Below are 21,232 nucleotides of genomic sequence, written 5' to 3'. Positions count from 1 at the left end.
CATATGTCACACACCTGGTCAACAGACACACATTAAGTAATAAAATGTGTACGGTTTTCAATGCAAAATTGGATGAAAAGAAGGAAGTCCCTAAGTCTAAATGTACCAGAACAACTTGCTAAGTGGTTGGATGACTAATTGTCCAATAACCACCAGTGGCAGGATGACTATTTGCCCAATAACCCAGGAAATGGAAGAATGGAGTTGGTTCTATTCTTGACCTAAGACAGTTCCAACCCACACCTTTGTCAAAAGAAAATGTAGCCTTCTACATGTGCTGTATCTCTGAGCAGCAAGCAACACAAGACATCTGTGGCCAGAAAAGGAATAGAATTTGCTAGTTCAAAGGAGGTCCTAAGTCCTGGTATTTTTCCAGTTATTGCAAAACCCAGAGGGGATCAACAGGCTGATGCTCAGTCTTTTGATTTGGGAGACTAAAAAAGTGATGCTAAAGCACCCTTAAATCACAGAGGGAACTGAACACCACTCTTCCACTTTCCAGATGAAGCTTTTCACTGTCAAGTTACTGTATTTAAAAGCAGGAATCCGAACTACCCTTACACTAAGCAAAACCAGTGAGCTCCACTCTTTCAAATAAAATAAGATCCTGGGTGGACTGGTGCTCCCTTCTGCAGTTATGAATCAATCTAAACTTTATTTAGCCTGAGTGGTACCACAGATGATCTCTCCCTCTTGAAAAGAACCTGTTGTTAGGGGAAAAAAATATACATATATATACACTCTGCTTTCTGTTGCTTTGTCTTTTCCATACACACGTTATCCTCAGGAGGTAGCTCCTGATGCTCCAGCTGAATAAGTTTTTGACCCACAAGCTGCTATTCCAAACAGAAATTCCCCAATCCTGGCCTCCTATTTCTCTGAGAAAGGGCATAATGCAAAAAATGCAAATGTCTCCAAGCAGCCAGTTCCTCTGCAGAATCGCCCCAAGGATCGTGAAGTGCCATGATGTAAGTTTTGGACCTGTTCAAATCACTGGACCACAGGAGAAGTTGAAAAGCCTGCCCCTGGTCATCACCTCTAGAATGAACATTTGTGCAAGAAATGGCATCTAGCAGGGGTCTGACTTCTACAGCTCTTTACAGCTGATAGTGGCACAGTCAGCAATGAAGGTTAGGGGGAAAACTGCTGCTTTGAACCTGAAGTAAGTGATTGCTTGTAAGAGCACACCAGATGTACTTCCTAGCCCAAAAGGCAGAAGGATTCTGTCCTGCACACTCCTGTGCTGCTCTTGCTTCCACAGGGTCTTGGCATGTGCAGCAGCAATGAATGTGAGCTGAATGAATGCAACGAACAGAGAAGACCCCACTTACCCTACTGAGATTTTCACAGAAGATTCCCAAGGAGGAGAAAACTAAAGTCAGAAAGAGCTGCAAGTTTCCTTCTCTTCAATACATATCCAAGGAGTCTATTTCTGACTCCATATCTATATATGTCTGCACTTCTCTCTTCCTCTCAGGATCTACAAGTTCTTATACATAAATATTCATTTAAGTTTCTTCAGTCATCACTCCGCTGTCACAATTCTTCCACCACCATGCTTGCTGGTCCTGCCCCCAGAGTAGTTTGGCAGCATTTCACCTTTGTACCATTTCCAGAGCTAAACATATGTCTTCATTTTTGTGCTCCTTCCTGATTACTCTTTGATGGCCCTTCTCAGTGCCTGTGGGTTTTCATATCACCCCTGCACTGTACAGGGAGACTACACACCAAGGGAAGGCAGCACTTCCCCAAAACTAAAAGACAGTGTGTTTGTTAAAAATGGGAGCAATGTCCTTTGGGGTTTTTTGTTGTTTGGTTGGGTTTTGTTTTGATGTCAGGAAGCCAGGTAGCAACTGAACAGACTGAGTAACCTTAATATACTTTTGAAAATGAAATGAGTAATTTAGATCAAACAGGAAACTCCCACATCATGGCAGAGTCTTCTTCATATAGACCTTGAAAGGTTGGGTTTACTGCCATCCTGACTTCATGTTGGGAGTTCATGCCCATCATCCTGATTCTAGATTACTTTGAATCACAGAACATTGGAAGGGACCTTCAGAGATCATTGAGTCCAACCGCCCTGCCAGAAGCAAGATCAACTAGGGGAGTCACAGTATCACAGTATAACTAAGGTTGGAAGAGACCTCGAGGATCATCGAGTCCAACCTGTCACCACAGACCTCAAATCCATATAGGAATTCATCCAGGTGAGTTTTGAATCATAGAATCATAGAATTGTTAGGGCTGGAAGTGACCTTGAGGATCATCTAGTTCCAAACCCCCCTGCCATGGGCAGGGACACCTCACACTAGATCAGGTTGCTCAGGGCCACATCCAGCCACCCCACTGGGCAGCCTGTTCCAGTGCTCCAGCACCTTCACTGTAAAGACGTTTCTCCTCATATTGAGGGGAAAGAAAAGCTAAGGGCACTAGCAGGAAAGAGCCACAAGACTCTAAAGAGTCCCCATTACTGAAGATTAGTTTCTCCATCTAGTTCAATATACAAATAGATGAAAGCTCCAAAAATGCATTTCCTAATTTACCTTTGTATTTTCCTGCTGCATATAAATTACAGATTTAGTGTCTGAATATTTCCTGTTCACACTGTATTTCATTTAGGTCTGTAAAAATTCCAGTCTCAGTAGACAGAATTATGCAGATTACATTTCCTGAGAGCAGATTTAAATGGTTAGCACCTAAATACAGAAAGCTGCACAAAAATGCTTAAATAGGATCAGTACCTCATTCAGACTGACTTCAATATGGGTCATGTATCTAATCATTCAAACATCTAGAAGGACTTTAGAATGAGTATTTATTTCATTTCAGGACAGCTAAACATCTTTGTAAATCTCATTCTGTCTACATAGATTGTAATACATTCTCTCAAACATGAAAGCCCTTAACTTGCCATGTTTTTCTCCACACACAAGAGCATAATTTGTCTTAACTTACCAGCAACATTAATTGAAATTTAGAATCTAGCATTTTCCCCTCTGTTTTGTGCTTTGTTCCCAGGGCAATCCCATTTCCTTTACTTACTGAGGAAGATAATTCAATTTAAAAGTAAAATAAAATAAAATAAAAAGCCTTGTTATACTTTAAAGGAAAAAAAAAAAAGGCTCCTAGGGCACTTTATTCACAGGATTAGTAGTAATGAAGTCATATTTTCAACTGAAATATCACAGCCATAAAAACAATTTCTAGTACTAAGGACTCAGTCTTTAATACCATTAGGCTATGCAGCAATAAAATGTGTGAGAGTCATAACTGAAGATGATTAATTCCTTTTGGGGGACAACTCTGATCAGATTTTGTAACTATTAAGGTTTTGGAATAGTACTGATCATACTTACCTTAATCCATCTCTCAAAACGCCTTCCTTACACTCCCCATGCTCAGAACAACTAACCTGAACTTTTGGTCATATTAGTGATGTCATGAGAAGCCTTTCTGAGGAGCTGTAAGCAATAGCTTTGTAAGTGGAAAGATGAAATCCTAAATCTGTGAGGAGCACATGCTGTGCTGTGGGTTTTTTTCTGTGATGATGGTACACTTGCACTATTCTCATTCTTGTACTATTTCTTTCTTGAATGTGCCATAAATAAAGCAGATATCAGTTTTCATATTGTCTTGCATCCCATCTTACTTACTACATTAAGCTTGGTTTGGCTTCCACTGGTCATAAGTTCTTCCTCTGATACTTTACTAAAATTGTCCAGAAAATGGTCTGATATTGTATGAGAGAGATCTTCAAAAGAGTATTCCTTTTCTTGGCACAATTTGATTTCATCTAAGAGCTTTGATAATTCTCCAGTCACAGCTTCACCTTTAAAAACAGACACACCATTAGTCAATAATTAGAATACCAGAGGTAATTTATGCCTAAAAAGGAAATGCACATTCTTTACATTTTAATGAGTCTCTGTTATGTTCCATGCCTTAACTTCTAAACAGTGATCTTCATGCACATTTCTCCCCTCAAAAATAAGGGCATTTCATTCCAGGATGGGAATAACTGGAGGTAATCTACATACTTCTGCATTCCCTTATACCTTGCATTTTAATAAGATTAATTACAATATATACTTACCCTTTCTCTGGTTTCTAATCCTGAAAATTGGCTAGGAATAGCAACTATCCAAGAATGCAAAACTAAGCCAGAATGGAAAAGTCCCTACAAACACACAAAATCAAGTGTCCCATATTTCACATTGGGTTCATGTTTGCTACTGTGATCAATTAGCAGACTACACAGGTTCCATAAGCTGTTAAGTAGTTTGGAACTGAGTTTCTACTAATGCACATCTGTCCTATCCAAGTATTTTATAATCAATTCTTGCTCACTTTCCCAGGATTAAATGGAATGGTGGAAGGATATACTGGGCAAAACCCACAAGTCTAAAACATGCCTCCCTGCAGCAGTCTACCAGACACCAGTGTTAGTGCATTCTGCATTGTGCTTCGTAGTTTCTCTTTAATTTGTCAGATATCTTTAGTTAAGAAATCTACTAGAATAGTAGACTAAAGGCCACTATTAGAAATAGTGGCACCAACAAGTGTTAGATTTACACTGAGTGCTAACTTTTCTGCAATCAGCACACATCAGCAGCAAGACCTCCAGAAAGTAAAAAGCTACATTTTATGAACAACTGCTTTTAGGTTGTGGTCACCTATTGCAGATGTGCAGCTACCTTCAGTAATGGCAATGAATATGTGTGTGAAATCCTAATTTTTCCAGGGGCAAATCAGAAACCCTTTGTCTTGACTAGATATACAGTCATGTTGTTGAAAAAGACAGTCCTTAGACCTCTTAAAACAGATAATTCAATTTTACTCCATCTTTGGGAATAAAATGCTGGAAAGGAAAAACAGAGTGAGCATAATGAGCTCAGTATGCATCCAACACTCAAGCTGCGCATGAGGAATTTTAGGCTTGAGGTGAGGAGAAAGTTCTTCACAGAAAGAGTAATTAGCCATTGGAATGTGCTGGCCAGTGAGGTGGTGGAGTCACCATCCCTGGAGGTGTTCAAAAAAGGATTGGATGTGGCACTTGAAGCCATGGTTTACTTAGTCATGAGGTGTTGGGTGATAGGTTGTACTTGATGACCTTTGAGGTCTTTTCCAACCTGATTGATTCTATGATTCTATGTATATTCATGCATCTAAATAAGACCTGGGTAAGATTATAATCAGCTTGGTCTTGTTTCTTCACAGTCAGCATTTGTTAGGCTTGGGAAACATAATTTTTCACTGTTTCTTTTTTAATTACAACTATAGCCATTTAAGACTAAAATTTTCAGAATCAAGTTGTTAATTAAAAGCATCTAATTGCCTTTTACTATCTAAGCAATGAAAATTTGCATGCAAAACTCATGTTAGTCAATAGTAAGCTTGCACATAATTTGTATATTCAGCAAAGATACAATCAGGTCTGGTTATGTTTGGGGGGTTGGATCAGAAAATGGAAAATTCCAGGTTAATAATTAATAAAATTGGAGGTTAAATACCTAAATACTATGAATTATTCTAGAGTCATGACACAGTGCCCTAAAGAGACACAGAATTTCCTTCAGAGTTATACACTCATGTCCCCAGCCTCACATTCTCCCACTTCTGGTCTGCAATATTATTTACTGGGCAAGAATCAACCCTGTGTGACAGAACTGGAACTGCAAGGGTGGTGACTGACTTGTAAGTGCACACTAACTGGCTGGCTGATTGCTGCCACAATGAATACATAAAAGACAAATTTTGCCTCTTTCTTTCAGTGCAGGCACTAATCAAGGTTCCTCTCCTCTATCTAGTTACCTATTTTCATGAAAGTCACAGAGAGGTAATTGATATTGCTATCCCTCTTCCAAATTTGGTTCAAACTATTTGAAATTAGATTGTCAGAGAATGGCAGACAGGTGGATGAGAAACACAATTCAGTGCCATTTCTTTCCTTCAGAATCAAATTACACAATAGACAAGCAAAAGCCAGCTAGCACATTTTACAGTATTTATACCCTGAAAGTGGAAACAAGGAATGTCAGATCGTGACCTTACCATTAAGAAGTAAAACATATCTTACAAATATTTACTACTTAATTTCAGGACAGACATTTCTGTTGCATAGGGTAGTAGACTTCATGATTCTATCAATCTCAAAGGAACTGTTTATCTTCATACACCATATGTCTGTTAAGTACCCCAATGGGAAACATGAATGGAACTAGGGCATTTGTTTACTATCACCATGAAGATCATAATCTGGCATGCAGCAGTAAGTTTAGTTTTCTCATGAATGAAAGTGGTTTTTAAAAGGGCACACACAAAAAAAATCCCTCAACAACTCACCCACCCACACACCAAACCCAAAGAGAGTTATTTGCCAGCAGTCAATTACATTTACTTTGGATAATTATAGGTGGCACATGACAGGTTTGACTCTATGAGAAGATCATTTTCATGGATAGGCTGGATGAAACCACACTCAGGAAATGTTGAGTGGCTGTGGTGTGTAAAGGATGAGTCAGAACATAAGGTGAAAAGCACTTGCACACAACAGTGAAAGTGATGTTAGAAGATGAATGGAAGAGCAGTACACACATGATCTTTGACAGAGGCATCCAAATGCAGCACAGTTGGAAGAGGTACTCACTGGGAAAGATAAAGTAAATTCAGTCTTTAGCTTGAATGCAAACAATACCTGCAGAATATTTCAACAGATCTAATCTCCTTTGGTTTTATTTGATTACAAAAATGTGTAAGGTCAAATAAATTAAAAAGCTTTAAGATCAAATAATGTAATACATTTAAATCCATCAGTTACTTTACCTTTCTGAGAATACAGTTCTTTGCTTTCCTATATGACATGGGTTACAGTGCATGTAGCCAAGATAGGTAATTCATGGTGGGAGAAAGCTCCTCAATATCAATAACTTTCTTAATCTTTTTTTTCATTTTGTATGTTTGCATAAATGTGTTAGCAATATACTTTTAATATTAAAGAGAAGTTCAGTACAGCTTCTGTATTCACATAGTACATGTATTTACTTTTAGCCTTTGGAGACGGAGGAACTTCTGGGGACAAAATGCAAGACTGATGTTCTGCACATTCCAGTGGGCGCTCCTCTGAAATACTTGCATTTCCTGTTTCCATATACTCTGCAATTTAAAGATACACATGACACTTAAACTCCTAAATTCAGGGGGGTTACTCCAAAAGTATATTTGCTACTTCCTTTTTTTTTTTAATTTTGTTATTAAAGCTTTTCCAATTTTTCATCTTGCAACTTTGAATCACTGCTAGAAGGCAATCATTGCTTGGAAGTACAGTAAGAAAAATACCCAATCATTATAAAGGCCACCTCTGAAACTCTTAAAGAAATCTCACTGGAGTAGTAATGATTTGCAGCTACCCCTGTGTTGCTCCTCTGTCCTTAAAATACCTATGTAACTGGTCCATTACACTCTTCCTGGTGAAAAAGTCTTCTTTTGTTCGAAATGTTATGGAGAGTTTTTAGTTAAGATCTTCAGGGTGTTCACAGTAAGTCCACATATTGATACTGTCATGAAAATCAAATGGAATCATAGCATGGTTTGGGTTAGAAGGGACCTCTAAGGGTCATCTAGTCCAAACCCTTCTGCAGTAAGCAGGGACATCCTCACTCAGATCAGGTTGCCCAGAGCCTTGTCAAGCCCCATCAATATCACCAGGGATGGGGCCTCAACCAACTCCCTGGGCAACCTGTTCCAGTGTTCCACCACCCTCATGGCAAAGAACTTGTTCTGCTTTCAGCACAGTATCCAAGACAAAAATAATTCCATTTCAAAATCTAGTTAAAACTAGCAGTTTAAATAGCAGCATTCTGTTGCTTGTCCTCCTTAGAACTTCCCAGGTCCCACCTCACTGACAATGTTTAGAAAACCAGAAAAATGTGGGATGATGGATGTCCCAAACTGCAATTTGATTGCTATTATTTTTGTGTCAATACATGCATTATTTTCATGTGCTTTTGCACACAGGGAAAAAAATGCTTTAACAAATATTATTGCAGGACAAACATTAAATAATAAATGAGACATTATTTTCTGCAGTAAGGGCACTTTCCTGGCATTTATTCTGTATCTGCATGTTCATTTTCTGAAGTTGCTTAAACAAGTTGGTTTTGATAGCAAAGAGTAACCACAACAGTCCCTGCTGCAACACACATAAAATCAAACTCCAGTAACAGCTTGCATCAATATCACACTGAAGGACTAAAGAGTTTATGGGAAGTGAAATCTCCCTGATTTAATTTCTGCAGTCTGCAATGCACTTGTTTAGCTTGTTGTTATTCCTGATTCAATAACAAATACCCAAACCCAAACACAATCTGTGATAAAATAGACATCTGAGAAACTGAGATTGGAAATGGCAGAGAACAGCATGCAGTTTGAGAATGCTTTGCAGGTTGTTCTCTTATTTTGGGCTCTTTAAAGAATGTATGATTTGAAAATGTCATATATTAAGTTTGATGGCTGGCAATAGTCCCCTGGAAAATCTGTCATACATTTCTTCACATGAAAATGGGAACTTCTGGTTGGTTGCTTTTTGATTATTTTTTTTTTTTTTTGTGTGTGTGTAGTGCTGAAAGCAAGATGCAAAGATGAGCTGTAAGAAACCATGAGAAAACCAGCAGCATGACAAAATGTCCTGGAAGGTTTTTCCAGATCTGTCATCTATGTTATTTGTCAAGTTAATGTGTAGTCATGAGGTCTGTGGTGACAGGTTGGACTCGATGATCTTTGAGGTCTCTTCCAACCTTGGTGATACTGTGACACTGTGATATTTAGGAGAAATTAAAAGGAAGTTAGATCAAAAGGAAAAAAAAAAACCAAACAAAGGAAAAAAGGAATTCATGCCTGAAAATATTTGTTTGGTAATTAATTGTGCAACTGTCCAAAAGCAAATCTAAGTTCTGCAGCTGGGAACATTAAGATTATTGCACCAATGCAGATTTTATTATGAAAGGAAATGCAGGGGAGACTGAAGGACTTTACCCTTGCTGCCCAGCATCTATGTAAGACTGGTTTTAAAATGATTATGTTTTGTTAGAACATTGCACTTACCTGTTGAGCGCTAGTCTGAGGAGGGAATCCTAAGCTCAACGAAACTCTCACAAATACTTACCTTAAAAACTGCAGAGTTCCTTCCAGAAAACTTTTACAGGTGTCTCAACACAAGGTATGGCATAGAGGTTTAGAAGGGGCCAGCAGTAGGACACCCTTCTAAGAGCCCAAGCCTCAACACTTTGGATTTTTGTGAGTCTTCTAACTTGACTTTATACTACTGAAATTCTATCAGATAGGTACAAAACAATGAAGACACAAACTCAGTTGTGGGAGGCTTATAGTCTAGGTAAATGTATACTTACCCATAATATTATGAAAGAAAAACACAAGACAGGTCATTTGTGTCAAAAGAGAAAGTGCACACAAGCAGTGGATGATTTCACCAGCTACCAAATTCTATTCACCTACAGCTGAAATTCTCTTTCAAAGCCTGCCCAAACTTACTGAAAAAGAAGTTACTGTACCATCACCTGCTCTGAACACAGAGCCCTTGAGAGAATGCTCTGGATTCTATCACTTGCCTCAATAAAAGGAGAGATAATTCAGAACTAAGCCAAGCTTAGTAAATTATACCTCTTAATGACCAGAACAGTTTCCCCTGCAGACAAAGACTGCAGCTCCACTGAGTCCCAAGTCACAAACTCTCAAAAAGTTCCTCCTAAAACACCTCACTCTTTTGGCTCCCCCGGGAAGGAGCCCAGCTGAGGCTTCATGATCAAATTCCTCTTCTCTTTACAGCATCAGTAGCAGTTACAGAAATCCACTGTTAACTGCTAACTGCTACTGTAAGGTGTGCTAAAGTGACAGAATTGAGATGAAGGCTGGGCTGACTACAGAGAAAAATTCTGAATTACTCCAGTTTAACTTAATTCCAGAGAAATAAGTTACAGGCACATAAGGAGATTTTTGTGCCCATGTTCAGGGAAGATAAACAGAAACAAACACTCAAGTACTGGTATGATCCCAAGGTAGGTAAGGGCATAACTAAACTTCCAGTCCACAAAACAGCAGCAGTTCAATTAATTCATAACCATAGTTAATACTCTACAGCTTTGACACAATAACCTAGAAAAGGAGATGAGAAGTCCCCCGGAAAACAAACAAACAAACAAACAAAACAACAAAGGGGGATTAAGAGCTCAGTTCTTTTCATCCCACACAGCTGTAATTAAATCCTTGACTGGAAACCTACTCCATCCTTCCAGTGAGGCTGGCCTCTTGTACTCAAGAGAATGGAAGATCTACTTGTCCACAGAAAGAGAGAGAGAAAAAGAGTGAGAATACAGAAAAGAAAGTGGTAATGACACCAAAACTACTTAAGCAGAGGGCAGAAGAAAGGAGTCCTGGTTCTGCAGCTGCCTATGCATTTCCCATTTATGAATAATTGGGTGACATGTACAAACAATGTTAGATTCTTAAGCAGCTTCAGAAGAAGAGAGAAGAAACAGCTTTCCATCACATCTCTCTGCATACTGTCTATGCAGCAGAACTTAACTGTGCCTGCTTGGGGTCCATGTAATTTTTTGTCTGTTTATCTACTATCTCCCTTTTTTCCCCCATAATAACAAGAATTCTGAAACCAGAAATAGGAAAAAAGAGCAAAATTCTACCAGAGAGCACAGTGAGCTGTGAAAAAAGAGTTGAAAGATGGTGGAGCATGCACCTGCGTCACGTTCACATGTGCTAAACCTAAAACACAGCTGGTTGGTTTAATTTTAGGCTACTAGCTTTGGCAACATCCTTTTTATCTTCAATGCCTAATTATAAAGCCCCAAGTGCCAATACTGTTAACTGTTTCACCACTGAATTCTGTTGTTTCACTACATCCATGAAATGCATCCAGTAGTATGGCCTTACTTGGCCCAACACTCTAATCCTCTGCTCTCTGACTACCTAATTCATAAGCAGATGTTTCTTCAGTGCCACATAAAGAATCTAAATGGTAATAAGTGGTTTTAATGTTTAACTCAGAACTGAGCAGGGCACAGCAAATGAGAGGAGAGGACACATAGGAAAGACAAAGTATTAAAACTTCAACTGTCATTTCTGCTAATTCCAGCTCTAACTAGCAAGCAGTAATAAAGCTTTCAGGTGGTGTATGGATTACTCAGCCTTTTCACTCTTTGATTTTGCTATTTGTTTTTCTTTCTGTCACATAATACACCAAAACCCCCCAAAAGAAAACAGACTTTGTAAGCACACACACAAAATATACTACTTTTGCAGGAAGTTCAATTACTGTTTTCTCAGGATAGGGAGAAAAGATGCAAAGATCACAAAACCACTAGGATCACTCCTAAAACCTCACTGGCAAAAGGTTGGGGTTTTTTAACCTATAATCTGTAAAAAGTAGGATTGCAAATATTGTTTTAAAAAGGGAGATAACACGAACAGAGACTTACATCCCCAATCCTTAACCTCTGGAGGCCTCATTCACAGAAACCTACCAGTCCTGTAGGTTTTAGTATCAGATGAACAGATTTAGTATTACTGCCTTCATGAACTGCTTCTAAAGACAGAATCACAGAGTCAAAGAACCTCAGAATCACATAGTAGTAGGGATTGAAAGGGACTTCCAGACATAATTGCGTCCAACCCCCTTGCCACAGCAGGATCACCTAGGGCAGTCCACACAGGAACGCATGCAGGTGGATTTTGCAAGTCTGCAGAGAAGGAGACTCCACCACTTCTCTGGCCTGCCTGTTCCAGAGCTCCAGCACCTTCACTGTAAAGCTTTTCCTCATGTTGAGGCAGAACTTTCTGCGTTCCAGTTTGTATCCAGACCCCTCATCCTATCACAGGGCACCACTGAGCAGAGAGAAGTTTCAGTCCTTTGATCAACCTTGTAGTCCTCCACTGGACTCTCTATAATATTTCCCTGTCCCTTTTGAACTGGGGAGCCCAAAACTGGACATGATACTCCAGATGTAGTCTCACTAGGGCAGAGTAGAAGGAGAGAAGAACCTCCCTCGACCTACTTCCTCAAAGAAGTTTCTCATAAATATCCTTAGAACCAACACATTTTCTTTCAAAACCTCTCTTAAAACTCTTTGCCCTCTGCATGGGGAACAGAACATTACCCATCAGGCCCATCAGTAACACCTTGTCTCCTTGGCCATTTCTGCCAATCTGTTCATATGCATCTTTCAGCCTGCTTTATATTTTGAAAGCTAATGCCTTATGGCAAGGGCAAACACTATGCTATGGTATAACAATTAAGGGTACAGTAACTCATAACAGTGCAAGGGGGAAATGGTAACAATTCATTAGAATGCTAGGTTAGAAAACCTTACTCTTGTCTGGCAAAAAGGTGAAAGAATCAGTTCAATGCTATTCTGTCTGCATAAAGAAAAAAACTAGGAAGAAACTTAGAGAATTTGGTCAATAATTGTCTGATGTCAGTAGTTTAATTTCTTTTTTCCTGTAAGTGTACATGAAGGACACATGTAAGCTTCTCTAGACAATCATCTGCAGACAGAAGCTTTAACAGGAACCTACGTGCAAGCCACTTGCTCTCTTTCTCAGCAATTGCTTTTCCTTTGCATGGAATTCATTACCCACTGAAGTCAAACTCAATTACAGTACATTCAGGTTTCCCCAAATCCCAGTGCTTCACTGACTTTTCAGCTGCAACACTTCAGCAAAGAGTAAACTCAGCAGTCTTTTTCTAGGAGAGTGGGTCTACTGTGTGATCAGCAGCACTAGTACTGAATCCCACCTCTCCTGATTTCATTTTTCAACTTCAGCTCACAGTTCAAACTTTATCTTTCATGGCTGAAGCTGCAGTGAACCTTTTGCTAGTTAAAAAGAGTCTCATTGGGCTCCACAAGAGAGATCTAAAAGGCCTCCTTAGGTTTTCTTAAGGCAAAGAATGGCATCTTTGTAAATATTTTTCAGGTTTTCAACCTTGCACATCACTACTGACTTTAAAGCAGACAGAGCAAAAATTAAAAGCTGCTCATTACAAGCACAGTTTTGCCATACTAATGAAAGCTGAAACTGCTAAGCAATCTTCTTTTTACTTTCAAGGTACACATGTGAACAAGATTGCAAATCAAAGCACCAAAATGCCTTAGAATTGGTGTGGGGCTTTTGTTTTGTTTTGTTTGGTGGCAAAAACTAAGGCCAGGTACTGATCCATCACCAGGACAAACACTTGAGAGGGGTTTAGGATGCTGTGTTTTTCATAAGGCAAGGGTATTTTGGAGAAACATTGTTCATCCTGAGAGCTGAGATTGCAAGGTTATCACACTAAGGAGAAAATTGAACAATAAAAAGATATTGCAATGAAAATTAGTTTAGTGGGTGATGGGACACTGCAATGAGTCTTGGATTAATGTATGAGGGATGATGGATTTGGAGGTCCAAGAAAGTGGACGCTCTGGCTGACCCTTTTCCTGCCACTGAAGAAGAATCAGTATGATATTAACCCTCTTTTCTTACAGAGAGATATGTTCACACTGCAACACTGCAACTCAGTGAGCACATAAAGGCTGCAGTTTTACTACAGAGCCTGAGACAAATTAGGAACAGGCTTTTGTTGCCAGAGGGAAGTCCTACTTCCCTCACCCATATCTTCCTCCCTACTTTTTGATGCACCTTTCTGCCAGTTAACTGGGACAGAGCCAACTCTGGGGCCCAAGTCATACAGGAGGCAAGGTCATTAAAACAAAGAAACGTATATGTAGGTAATTACAATCTTATTTTTTATTATTATTACATATTAGTAAATAGAGGTAATAGAATAAACTATATATGTTGTGTATTACTGGCTCATGAATTGAATCAGATCACTTTGCAATCTTCTGTAAGCAGAAGGAGACAATGTGGCAACGTGACCTCATTTTTTTCTAGGAAATTTTCTTATGAAATACAGTTATGAGGGAAACTGAAGCATGAGGGAGTTCATACACAGACCCAACAATGAACTGATTAAAACATCTTGTTTCAAGACAAGAACAATCAACAAAGGTGGAGATGCAGCAAGGATACCTGCAGGGAATTCCTCTGTCAACCACAGCTAACGAAAGACTAATTTGAAAACGCGGGGAGCATGTTCCAGGGAAGAAAAGCAATGATGGCTAACATTGAGGAACATACTTGCTCATGCTTCAGAACTTCATAACCATCTTCTACAGTTAAAAACATGGAAGTAAACAACTGAGTTCCATCAGTCTTGCTCCATGAAAGTAAGATGAGGAATGGGAACAAATAGAATTAGAGTAGGATAGGATAGGATAGGATAGGATAGGATAGAATAGAATAGAATAGAATAGAATAGAATAGAATAGAATAGAATAGAATAGAATAGAATAGAATAGAATAGAATAGAATAGAATAGAATAGAATAGAATAAACCAGGTTGGAAGAGACCTTTGAGATCATCATGTCCAACCTATCACCCAACACCATCTAATCAACTAAACCATGGCACCAAGCGCCCCATCCAGTCTCTTCCTAAACACCTCCAGTGATCTGTGTACAACAAAATTATTTCTGCTATAATGACAAAAAAAATACTGCCTGCCTGGCTTAATTTTTTTTTATTATTTCAGTTTAAGGAAAAAGAGAAAAAATTTGTCCTCATCGTTCAGTGGCTGTTGTCCTACAGGGACAAACCAAGCATTTCAGTTGTAGTTTACCGTCACAGTTTAATGGAACTGCAATGAAATATTGCAGGATATTGCTTTGTAATGAAGAATGTACAAAGAGCAGCTGTAATTGACTCACCATGCTAATGTCTATTGTCTGAATAAAACAAAGGGTTTACACAAAAATTCAGATCAGATCAGATCCTGGGCTGCAGCAAGAGAAGTGTGGCCAGCAGGGCAAGGGAGGTGATTCTCCCCCTCTACTCAGCTCTGGGGAGACCCCACCTGGTGTACTGCTTCCAGTTCTGGAGCCCCTATCACAAGAGGGATATGGAAGTGCTGGAACATGTCCAGAGAAGGGCCACAAGGATGAGCAGAGGGCTGGAGCACCTCTCCTATGAGGACAGACTGAAGGAGTTGGGGCTGTTCAGTCTGGAGAAGAGAAGGCTCCCAGGTGACCTAATGGTGGCCTTCCAGTATCTGGAAGGGGGGCTACAAGAAGGCTGGGGAGGGACTTCTCAGGATCTCAGGTAGTGATAGGACTAAGGGGAATGGAATGAAGCTGGAGGTGGGGAGATTCAGGCTGGATGTGAGGAGGAAGTTCTTCACCATGAGAGTGGTGAAGCCCTGGAGTGGGTTGTCCAGGGAATTGGTTGAGGCCCCATCCCTGGAAGTGTTTAAGCCCAGGCTGGATGAGGCTCTGTCCAGCCTGATCTAGTGTGGGGTGTCCCTGCCCATGGCAGGAGGGTTGGAACTAGATGATCCTTATGGTCCCTTCCAACTCTGACTGATACTAGGATACTATGATACTAAGGGTTTACACTGAAAGTCAGATATCCAAGCACTTATTTTTTGTATCTAGCAAACAAGGATGTTGTCTTTTTAATTCCTAAGACTGCTTTATTGTATAATGAAGTATTAAAGATTTAGAAATTGCTATATATCTTAATATTGCTCCATGCTATTCTGATTTGTCTCTAATAAATGCATAACTGAATATGACTTACCTTGAAGTAGAGCTGCAATTTGAAGTGACTGCTGAGATGGATGTTCTTTAAGAATGTCTAAAACAGTTCTACCCAAACTGTCCTTTATGTTGGTATCAATTCCTGAAAAAAAAAAGAGAAAATGATCTGTGGTGGAATTTTTAACCCCAAGTACTTGAGCTTATAAATGTGGTATAGCAGATTCAATCATATGGCAAATTGAATGCAAGCAGTTTTACAACTGTAGCAGATTAACAGCTGTGTTATAGTGGAAGTACAGCAACCATTTCTGCTTAAAACTTGAGTAGCCAAAAATTCACATGCTGACAAGGGGTAGTTTTATGTTTCTGTAGCTCATGGGGACATAGAGTAAGATTCTTAAACTGAATTTGGGATTATTTCAACAGTCTCTTTCTAAATAACAGACAATCTGAAAACATTATTTCATCAAATCAGGAAGTTCTCTGAATGTTTTCCCCACATTTCTGAATTCTAGTTCTCCCCAAATTCCTCAGATCCATTAGGGATTTTCTAGCCCATAGTAGCAGTATGTGTCCTGGGAGCAAGGCTGGAAAAGTTGTTAACATTAAAAATGTTGTGCTGCATGGCAACATGTTCAAAATTTGTGCTGTGAGTAGATGGTTGAAATATCTAGGGTCGTTCAGTCTGGAGAAAAGGAGGCTGAGGGGAGTCCCCATGGCTCTCTGCAACTACCTGAAGGGAGGTTGGAGCAAGGAGTGGGCCAGCCTCTTCTCTTCTTGGTTTCAAGCAACAGGGCTGACAGAAATAGTTTCAAGCTGCACCAGGGAAGGTTTAGGCTGGAGGAGGACATACTTTCTGTTGCAATACATAGTCCCATGAGCACTGATAATAAAGATCAGCTAGATTCCTCAGTGGAATCATAGAATCATTAAAGTTAGAAAAGACCTTTAAGATCATCAAGTCCAACTGTAACCCAATTACCACGATCACTAAACTGTATCCTGAAGAGCAATATCTACATGGTTCTTGAACACCTCCAAGGATGGTGACTCCACCACCTCCCTGGGCAGCCTGGTGAAATGTCTCACCATTCTCTCAGTAAAGAAATTCTTCCTAATGACCAATCTAAACCTCCCCTGGCACAACTTAAGCCCATTCCTCTCTCATCCTATTACTGGTTACTTGGGAGAAGACACCAAAATACCAGCCTCACTACAAGCTCCTTTCAGGTAATTGTAGACTAATAAGATCTCCCCTTAGCCTTCTCTTCTCCAGACTACACAGCCCCAGCTGCCCTAGCTGCTCCAGGCCCTCCAAACCCCTCACAAGCCTTGTTGCTCATCTCTGGACAGTCTCCAGGACCTCAATGTCTTTCCTATACTGTGCTTCCCAGAACTGAACACGACACTCAAGCTGTGACCTCACCAGGGCTGACTACAGGGGCACCATCACTTCCCTACTTCTCCTGCAAGTCCACATATCTCAAAGAAGTAATTTCTAGATATTTTCATTTTCACTGGTGTCCTCATTTATCTGTGAAGACAGTTCTTTAGATGAGTAATTTACCTGCAACAATTCTGAAACTCCCAATATACAGTAGATGTGTTTGTTAGAACTCCATATCCCTTTTTTCCTGTCCTTTCAGGACAAATGAAATTCTCATAGACATAATGCCTTCCTCTTTCTACACAGATACTAAAAGTTTATCCAGGAAATGAAAGAGCAACTGTGTTTGTTAGGAATAGCTAAGGGAAGGACATAAATGCAAACATGAGCCTTCTGGCCTCTAGATCAAAGAATATTCCTGGCTGTCATTCAGAGTGAATAACAAACTTTTATATATCCATTCTGTGCTCAGCATACATTTATCCTCAGAATACAGTGGCATGCACACACTGAGTCACACATGGAACTTCTAAGTCTTAGAGCAAGTATTTCTTTTGTTCTTTGTGTACAGTGATTTCATCTTCTAAAAGAATGCTGTTTTGAGGAGACCTACATGTGATCAGATTTGCAAAGCCTGAGAAAGATGACAGCAACTTGTATAAGAAAAACCTGAGGAAGCACATACCAGAGTAGGAATATTAAGGATATTTAAATGTCCAGTGTTTGGAACATACCAGATTGGGAGTATTAAGGATATTTGTTCAATGCTTCCTGTAACGCAGATTTACCTGTTTCAAGCAAAATGCGTACTACCTCCACCTTTCCAAACAGGGCAGCTTCATGGAGTGCACTCCCTTTTTCTGTCTAGGAAAAGAGAAAAAAGTGACATTTAAAATGCAAAGTAAAATACCAATTCATCATTTTGAAAAGAATAAATGAAGTAAGGTTTTCTTTCCCCCCCCCCCCCTCTATTTTATCTACACATACAAAATGCTGAATGGGCAAGAACAAATACTGCTGTAGTATTGTAGTGTGATTTAAGAGAACAACATAAATGCTGCTAGTTCTACTATAAAAATTCATAACTGTATAAGATACAGTAGGGAAGTAATACAACTCCCAGTTAACAATCCTTCATTTGGGTAAAATTTCTGTACTCTTACCACAGAGAGTCAAAATCTAGTCACTACCTGTCAGTGGAGTCAGAAGCTTTACCTGTGGACATCTACACTTTTCAATCTGAAAGTGCATCACACCCTAGAAGGTCATTTCAGTTGCGTGGTAAGAGATGCCCCAGGACATCCCACCTGGTCTCCAGCTGATGTTCCATATGCTGCTCATGTTTGAACTGAATTATATCTACCCCACGAAAATGTCTTGGATACCCTACGGCACCTCCAACAGCATTAAATGTCTATAGTTAGTTCATTTCAGTACTACTGTGGGAGTTTCAGACCACAACTACCTTCAGGACTGTGTGAACCTGATTTTGCAGATTTCTGTGACACACACACACAAAAAATATCTTTGGAAATGAACTTTTGCTCAAACTATACTTACAGTAATGAAAAATAAACTCCCTCTCTTAAGCTGCTTTTCACAGTATTTGACACTGCTGATTGTTACTGAAAAATCTCAACAGAATGCCTGTCCTTACAATAGCATTAGCAGTAGCTAAATCTCACTGGAAAATCTCTGGCTCATTTCCCTTTTTTTAGTAGTAAATTAGATTTTGAGTAGGTTTTATTTGTGGGCAAATGTTAAAGGTTTTACTGCTTGAATTAGCTTTTCCTGTGTTTCATTCAAATGCACCATCGTCATGCTTGCTATGGTGGAAAGACTTTAGAGATATAAAAAACCCACAACCCTGGAATAAAAGTGTGAAACATTATTTTTTTAGCTGTATCAGAACACACCAATGTTACAGTGATGAAATGGCAGGATGTGGCAAGCTGGCCTAGGGGAAGGTATCCCTGCTCATGGCAGGGGGGTTGGAACTAGGTGACCTTTAAGATCCCTTCCAACCCAACCCATTCTATGATTCTATGATATTTAGCAACTATCTAGCACACAGTAAGTGTACATAACCTGAAGCCTGAAAACTCTTCTCTGTGTTCATGATGTGAACACCCACCTTTTATCTTTCTGCATAATTAGTGCATGGACATACAAAGCAGAGCATGCCCAGTGTCCTTTACATCCAGCACATCAGGTCTACCAACAGTATAACGTGGAGGAGGAGGAAGTCAGTAAGAGAATACACACATGAAATATGTTTCTCAAAACAATTTGTAATCCTTCCATTTTCAGAAGCAAGACAGATGAGCATGCACAGACTTATTAGCAGCTCCATGGGAAAGAACCTGATGAGTTATGCATGGGATAGCAATATGCACTTGTGACCAAGAGGGCAAATGGTACCCTCGGGTGCATACAAACTGGAACACAGGAAGTTCCACCTCAACACAAGGAAAAACTTCCTTTACTGTGAGGGTGCTGGAGCACTGGAACAGGCTGCCCAGAGAGGTTGTGGAGTCTACTTCTCTACAGACCTTCAAGACCCATCTGGATGCATTCCTGTGTGCCCTGCCCTAGGTGATCCTGCTTTGGCAGGGGAGGTTGGACTCAATGATTTTCTGAGGCCCCCTCCAGCCCCTACCATTCTATGACTCTATTCTGAACAAGAAGACTAAATATTCAGATTTACTTAGATATGATTTCAGAGCCATTAACTCAGACAGGATCTACAGGGGTTTTCCAGTAATTGCAGTGACACACAGTGCAACCACAGAGGTACATGGGGAGCTTAAGGTTCAGCTCAGAAATTTCTGGGAATGAAAACAGTTCTCAGAAAAGTCACTGGTGGGTATAGGTCTGGTTACTGAAAAATGCTTGATCTCAGCAGTCTTGAGAAAGGCATTGACGCAGCATATTATTCTCTCTGGCATTTGTATGGATATGGCATTTCCTTTGGACTGGTCACTTACAGGCATGAGTAAAGCTCACAACTATTGTTTGGACCTAGTATTATTAACACAGGGGTCCCTGTCACCAAGGATGTGAAGGGTTTGAAAACCACACCATATAAACAGTGGAATAATCTCTCCACTAGGTGATTTTTCTGAGCAAGAGTGGAAATGCTACCACGGAAATGAACTGAAGTCTGTGAACATGGAGACTGAAAGCATGCTTATAAGATGCAGATGTGTAATCCTGCATGAGATGTCATGAAGATGAGTGCTGACGTAAATCTTCAAAGCCCTAGGCAGGATTTCATGGTAATACTAAATAACTAACTAGTGAATCAGATCCCTCGACCCAAAAACTGTCCAGAAGGCAGAAATGTCCTTGTTATCAGAAAGTGCAGTTACCAAACTTCATTTTAGCAGGGAAAATGCTGAGCCTTAGGTTGAAGAGGGTTAAGATAAATTGGAGGACTGGCTGACCAGATATGTCTCTTGTTGTAAATACACACATGGTGTATCACTTGAAGACAGAACACAATCTTGTGTGGATCTTTTTCTGGTGTAATAGAACACTTCACATAAATTGGAAGGATTAAAAAATGGAGTTGCTAATAATTTCTATACCTTGTTCCAGATACGCTAGAGGGTTTAGGTCAATTCTTTTTTCACTTATAATGATGTACTTATGTGTAGATCATTAGAAGTACACTCATAATGGTGCACCTGTGTGTACATCATTATAAGCACACTCACAATGGTGCACCTATGTGCTAAAATAATCTTCTTGTCCATATTACAGCAAGCAAACTTCAAGTTTACAGGCAATATTCACTGCTTTACTTCCTGGGGTTTTCATTGCCTTGGATCATATTTTGCTAGGAAATGGAACACCATCACATTTGGAAATCCATCCAACATGAAATTTAGTGCAAAAAAATAAAGCTAATATTTTTTTCATGAACAAAATGAGTTCAAGTCTGCTTGAGGTTGCATCAGTGGATTATATACTGATTCCCTGGCATAAGTTTTCTGTGTATGAAACATGACAGACCTATAGCACAGACTGTGCTAAATATATCATAAACTAGTCTCTGCCCCAAGTAAGCTTACAGCTAAATACAGGTACAATGTCACAGCTGGACACACAAAGCAAGCAGGGATAGAAGGACACTGTCAGAAGGAACATTAGGGTAAACAAATAAACTTGGTGTACAAT

The 21,232-nt window shown here is 39.7% G+C and overlaps 1 protein-coding gene across 10 annotated transcripts in view; it reads right to left on the bottom strand.

The window, feature by feature from the left end:
* The window catches only part of ANKS1B (ankyrin repeat and sterile alpha motif domain containing 1B), a 420,346-nt gene that overhangs the window by 342,683 nt on the left and 56,431 nt on the right, over positions 1-21,232 (bottom strand). For all 10 annotated transcript variants that reach the window (XM_068142750.1, XM_068142747.1, XM_068142754.1 and 7 more), the window contains exons 5-8: positions 17,839-17,914; positions 15,704-15,805; positions 7,045-7,155; positions 3,657-3,832 (exon numbers count right to left, since the gene is read on the bottom strand). In XM_068142750.1, the coding sequence (XP_067998851.1) occupies positions 3,657-3,832; positions 7,045-7,155; positions 15,704-15,805; positions 17,839-17,914 (465 nt within the window). The remainder of the gene's footprint in view (positions 1-3,656; positions 3,833-7,044; positions 7,156-15,703; positions 15,806-17,838; positions 17,915-21,232) is intronic.

This window comes from Melanerpes formicivorus, unplaced genomic scaffold, assembly GCF_026170545.1.
Source record: "Melanerpes formicivorus ecotype bairdi unplaced genomic scaffold, bMelFor1.0.p_v2 SCAF_8, whole genome shotgun sequence".
Classification (NCBI taxonomy): Eukaryota; Metazoa; Chordata; class Aves; order Piciformes; family Picidae; genus Melanerpes; species Melanerpes formicivorus.
Note: the sequence above shows the minus strand (reverse complement) of the source record. Positions and strands in the feature narration are given on the sequence as shown.